The 6,951-nt window shown below is 36.3% G+C and overlaps 1 protein-coding gene across 1 annotated transcript in view; it reads left to right on the top strand.

Moving 5' to 3' along the window:
- Positions 1–6,951, top strand: part of LOC143041126 (murinoglobulin-1-like) — a 116,520-nt gene that overhangs the window by 90,344 nt on the left and 19,225 nt on the right. The window contains exons 25-26 of the mRNA XM_076212871.1: positions 3,110–3,322; positions 5,024–5,338. Of these exons, the coding sequence (XP_076068986.1) occupies positions 3,110–3,322; positions 5,024–5,338 (528 nt within the window). The remainder of the gene's footprint in view (positions 1–3,109; positions 3,323–5,023; positions 5,339–6,951) is intronic.

Genomic DNA, 6,951 nt, shown 5'->3' with positions numbered 1-6,951 from the left:
TTATATAGTTAGTATAAGAATAATAAAAATAAAATATATATAAATATATATCTAAATATAATATATATATATATGATATATATATGTAATATAATCACTATAAATATGTATATATATAAATGTATAAATATACAGAAACTAAAAAAATGTATACTAAAATAGTATAACAATATACTCAATATCTATTATTATATTGTAAATAAATAATATATGTGTATATTAATATGTGTAAATAATTCAATGTATATCTATATCTATGTAAATATATATATGTATATATATATATCTATGAATAATATATATATCAATGGTATATATATATATTATATATATACTAACTATATAATCAATTATAAAAAAATGTATAATATATATATACAATAAATATATGTATAATATATATATCAATATATATCTATACTATATGTAAAATATATCTGTCATATATCTATCGAATGTATATATCTATGTAGTTTATAAGTAATTATATCTATATGTATGTATATATATATATCTATAAGTGTAAGTAATATAATAATGTATATATATATATATATGTTATAAATATATGTATATTATATATATATTAATGCTGTATATATATGTAATATAATATATTATATATATATATGTATACTATAAAACATAAATAATACAATATACATATATATACTTATATATATACATATATACATATATGTATATACAAGTATATATATACATGTATATATAATACATATATATATATATACATATACATATATATATATGTATATGTATATATATATATATTATATATATAAAATATATAATAAATATATATATATATATATACTTACAACGATAGTGCAAGCAGCTTACCGTTGAGATAATAATATATAACCATAACCAGATATGGAAGAAATAATTATTTGGATCACAGGTCAACCAATGATAATTTTCACTTTAAAAACATTTCTGAATATCTCACAGGGTGGTCTGAGCTCAAACTCCCTCAATGTAAGTGCCTCTGACAGCCTGTTGTTCTTGTGGCCCTCCTGGAAGCGGGAGAACATCCCCAAAGCCCAATCCATCGAGCGAGCCCGCACAGTGCATCTAGGCGCAGGAGACAATGCCCATGAAACACAGAGGCTATTGTCAGTTTATGCTTTAGCACTGTTAGAGCACCCCACAAAGAGAAAAAGGTTCTTCTGAGTCTTCTCAGCAAAGCCACAGAGACCTCTTCATCAATCTTCTGGATATTGCCTCCAAGGTAATATTGATACACTTCAACCATAACCTGTTGATATCATTGAGATGTAAATAATAAGATCACTTTCAAAACAAAACGTTTTTATCAAGGAGTATTCCAACAGGTTCTGGTGCAGCTGTGGCAGTGGAAACGGCTGGCTATGCCCTCCTGGCGTTGTCAACCTTGAACGGTCTTGGAAAAGCAGTAGAAGGTCGCAAAATTGTCAAGGCGATTTCAAGTAAAAGGAATGGCCAGGGAGGATTTATTTCCACGCAGGTTAGTATCTTCTCACAGTTTTATCTTGTACGTAGAAAACCAACATCTCAAACGCTGTGAATCCTGTTCACGGTCTTGCAACTCTGTCCGTCCCAATCCCTATTTAAGAAGAGGGAGCAAAGATCTCGAAACGGGATTAAAGAATAGGTTGAACGAAAACCAGGTACTACCTTCCCACCCCCAAGTAGTGCTCCTAGGCAACTCCGAGAGTGAGGAAGTGGCCGAGACTGACAGTGTATTTAGTTACCGTTTCTCCCACTACCAAATACTTGATTTTCCAACTAACAACCAACCAACCAACCAACCAACCAACCAACCAACCACAAACAAACAAACACCCATACCAGGAACAACCAACCACCCCAACAAAGATCATGAAGAAATGAATACGAGATAATGAGTAGGAGATAATTAGTGGAGGAAATTAAGAGAGAATGAATAGTGAAGGAAGAGAGTTAAAAAAGAATAGGTGAGAAAATGAGAAGGAAGAACAGGAAATAAATGGCACATTAAAGCAAGAGAGAATCGGCAAGTGATAGAGAACTGGAAACTGTAGAGACAATAAGGATGAAAACTGAATAGTCACATGTTTATCCGGCAGAGAATGTGTTAGTGTGCGTGTGAGGCGAGCTAGAATAAGTAAAAGAAACTTAGCAGGGACGAGAGAAAGAGATTATGAGAAAACCAACAAATGAGTGAGGTAATTCTTATTCCCTTACGTTTCCTACTTCCCAGGACATCCCCAGAGAGTAATGTGATCTAATCAAGGACCAAAAGGTCCCCTGTCACCATGCTCTTCTTTTGTAATCCTTTGTAATCCTTTGAAACATAAGCGACAACTTACAAACTTCGTGGCCCAGATTGCCTCGTTCTTTCCTGATCCGCCCCCCCCCCCTTGATCTCGCCCGTCTTTTCTGTTTCGCGGGGTATCAAGCAATTATCAGTGTCGACTGATCTAATGTATCCATTTTGATGGTTGTTGCTTGGGCGGGAAGCGATGTTAGCTACTTCACTTTATTAGAGTGACCGAAATGGTGAGTACTTAACAATATGGATGAATTTTTTATCACCGAGCCTTTTTTTTTTTTTTTTTTGTGTGTGTAAATGGATTCGTATATTTTTTTATCTTTGATTTTTATCAAAGAAAATTATGGAAATCAAAGATGAGAGGATGTGGTGGTGAATGCGAGTGGATTGAGTGGGGATGAAATGGGTGGAAGTGGAATTATGTATTTTGACTTTGGCTACCTCACTTGTAATACAAGAGGGGAAAAGCCCTTGATTCATGTACGTATCTTTGATTTTAGTACTGGACCAACTGGTGCTGTATTTTTAGGTACTGGGCAAAGTGATCAAATACTGCATGGTATATTCTATTTTGTTCCTGTAATAAGGAGGCACTAGATTGCCTATGTCCGAGTACACTTGATGCCAAGGTCGTAAAAGGTGAAAGGCTCCTCTATAGCCTATCTAATAGCACCTAATTAGCACATACTACCAATACACCGCAGTGCCCCCCATACCACGATCCACCAATACTATTTTGATGATATAATCTACGCTGTTATATCTTACTAACTGCTTTACGTTTGTTTTGCTCAGGACACCGTGGTCGCTCTGCAAGCTCTAGCAAAATATTCCACCATCTTTAAACAAAATGCACTTAACCTCACCGTGACTATGGAAACTGAGGGTTTGTCAAAGTCTTTGAATATTGACAATGAGAACAAGCTTCTTCAGCAGTTCGTGATGCTTCCGACAATACCCACCAACATCAATCTCCACATGACCGGTCAAGGCTGTGCTCTCCTCCAGGTTTGTAAGCAAGCGTCTTTTCCCATGCATGTATGGATATTGTTAGCGAAACTGTTTGTCAATTATTTGAAGAAAAAAAATCGTCTGGTTAGTAATTAGAGAGAAAATATTCACAATTCTAATGTCATGAATTATTTTTAGAATATTGTAGATTTGTATCAAATTTATAGGTGCTTTTTTCTATGTATTTTTTTTTCTCTAGTTCATCATCGAACCCTTTCCAATTTGTTTTTAGTGAGATTCAACACCACACATAATCAAAATATTCAATAAAAATTGTAAGTTTGTAAAACTACAAATTTTTCAAGACGATAAATTGGAAAGAAAAATAAGATTGTAAATGTATGTATATATGTATATATATATATATGTATATATATATATATGTATATATATATGTATATATATATATATATATATATATATATTATAAGGTGACTTGAAGAAAAAACAGAGTAAAATGGGAAAAAAGTAGACTTTTTCCAGATATCTTGTTTTTAGTTTGCCGAGTCGAAGTGCAGAGGCAGTGTAATGTAGTACAATTCGAAGTTTGAAGATTCACTCAAATACTTAAGCAATATGTTCTAATGCCTGCCATTTATTATATTTCATTTTATTTGTTTATTCATTATTATTTTATTTGTTTTAGTTATATTTATATCTATAATTTATTTATCACTATTTATTATAAATTATAGTTATTATGTTTATTATCTATCTACTTGTTTATTATTTAATTTATTTATTTACTTATTTATCTGTCTCTGTCTGTATCTATTTGATTCATTTTAATCCATCCGCTAGTTACGGTATGATTTTCCTATGTAATCCTGTAAAAGTTGCATCATTCTCCCTTGACAGCTGTGTGATGTGAGCTATGTTGCCATTTATGTTTATCTATTTATTTCATACTTATACCTATTTATACTTATTTATATTTATTTAAGTTTATCTATATTCATTTATGATGGGGAAAGTTCCGTGACAGGTAATCAAACATACGATTCCCACTCAAGTAACGACGCTCTAACGCCCTAACCCGCTAGGCCAGCGAATAATACTTGAGAGAATGCCACGAGTAGTATCAATTTACGATTTAAAAGAAATTTTAAGAAAGAAATGGGCAAAAATTGGTTTACCAAATGAGTGGTTAAGGAATGGAATAGACTTAGTAACCATGTAGTGAGCGCTGAAACATTTGATTGTTTTAAGATAAGGTTAGGTAACTTTAAGGATGGGGATGGCAGGTGATAAGAGACATGAAACTAACTAGTGTAGGCCTTATGGTCTCTTGCAGTCTTCTTTATTCTTATGTTCTTATATACGACAGGCCTTCCAGCTAACATTAGCATAGTGGTGGTCAGATGAACGAAAGCTATACAATTAAACCCTTTACCCATAACCACGGTCACGCATACAAAACCCAAGTGAGTTTAAGTACAAACGACATCGTTTATTTTTATTTTTTTTCAAATTTCCAAGATGTCGTGTCACCTTTGCGTCATGTGTTGAGAAACTCAATGACGAACTAAGGCAAGTTAAACCTATAAGAATATTAGGCACATTGTTGATTTGTCCTTAATAAAGTCTAAGCTATTGTAGGCGAAGTCGTTCTGCAGCTTTTCAAATTCACATTTGACGAGAAGCGTGATAGTGTGACTGGGGCTTTACGATAACCAGGATGATCATTATTTGCTCCAGGCTGTTCTCCGTTACAACGTCCCCTTGGCGGACCCAACTGACGCCTTCAGTCTCAACGTGACTACAAATCCTGAATTTGACCTCGAATGCCTCACCAAAAGGATCACTGCTTGTGCCGCCTTCCTCCTTCCGAACAACAAGCCTAATATGGGCATCCTTGAGGTCAACCTTGTATCGGGCTATATACCCATCAAGGAGGATCTTAAGGAGGTCGTCAAGAATTTGAAGCTCTTTAAGAAGTTCGAAGTAGATGGTAACAAGATAATGTTCTACATCGACGAGTTCCCCGATGATGCATTATGTGCCTCTTTCAGAGTGAGTTCATCTTTGGTTTTGGTAACACCTTGAGTACACTTGTGAATGGATTATGCATCTGTATTGTTCAAACCTAATTCCAAATAGCTATATGAGCGCAGGCAAACACACACACACACTCGCACACACTCGCACACACACACACACACACACACACACACGCACACGCACACGCACACGCACACGCACACGCACACACACATACACAGGTACACACACACACAGGTACACACACACACACAGGTACACACACACACAGGTACACACACACACACACACAGGTACACACACACACACAGGTAAGCACACACCACACACAGGTACACACACACACAGGTACAAACACACACAGGTACAAACACACACAGGTACAAACACACACAGGTACAAACACACACAGGTACAAGCACACACAGGTACATACACACACATACACACATACGCACATACACACACATACACACACATATACACACACGCATGCATGCACACGCACGCACGCACGCACACACACACAAGCACACACACACACACACACACACACACACACACACACACACACACACACACACGGACACACACACATACGGACATATACACACACACGGACACACACACATACGGACATATACACACGGACATACACACACACAGACATACACATGGACATACACACACACAGACATACACACGGACACGGACATGGGTACAAACGCATAAAAACACACACAGCACAGTACATGCATACATACGTATAAGATAGCCATTTTCACATCACCCATATCCAAGATCTACTGTCACCCTCACCTACATCTAGAGATGCAGCCCTGAAGGGTTATCATTCTGTCTCTAAACCGAGACCAAAATATTCTCTTACATTAGCGACTAACCCCCCCTCTACCTACACCCACTCCCACATACCCACACACACTTTCATGAGTTCAGTTAACAACTGGTGATTTTTCCAGTCTTCCTTCTACTAAGGTACGTTTTGCTCTGTGCGATTAACGCTCAACGATGATCGTCAGATGATTGTCAAGAGCACTAGTTTCTTGATTTGAATAGGGCCCCTTTGATTGGGAGCTGTAAAGTACGAAACTGATCATTCTAACCAAACCTACCAACGTGTTTACCCAAATATGACGCCAGGTACAGTATGATGCGCGTCACCCGCCATTGGCTGTAGTACTCGTAGGCTAATAATATAATCGCACCGAGCAAAACATGCCTTTAAGTAGTAGTTTCAGAGGGATTAGCTTCTTGTGTAGTTGGGAAGGCTTATGGGAGCGTCTTGATTGAGAGGATTAGGAGAGGAACAGAGGGAATAATTGGTGAGGAACAGTGTTGTTTTAGGACAGGTAGGGGCTGTGTAGATCAGATTTTTGTGGTAAGACAGATATGTGAGAAAGCTATAGGAAAAGGTAAGGATGTTTTTTGGGGGGTTTTATGGATCTGGAAAAGGCTTACGACAGGGTAGACAGGGAGGTACTGTGGGAGGTACTGCAGATATATGGGATAGGGGGAAAGCTGTTAAGAGCAGTCAAGAGTTTTTACGAGAGTAGTAGAGCTTGTGTTAGGATTAGAAATGGAGAGAGTGAATAGTTTGAGGTAAA

This window comes from Oratosquilla oratoria, chromosome 2, assembly GCF_046742065.1.
Source record: "Oratosquilla oratoria isolate Oo_2021 chromosome 2, ASM4674206v1, whole genome shotgun sequence".
Taxonomy (NCBI): Eukaryota; Metazoa; Arthropoda; class Malacostraca; order Stomatopoda; family Squillidae; genus Oratosquilla; species Oratosquilla oratoria.
The sequence above is the reverse complement of the archived record's forward strand: the minus strand, read 5'-3'. Positions and strand labels throughout refer to the sequence as shown.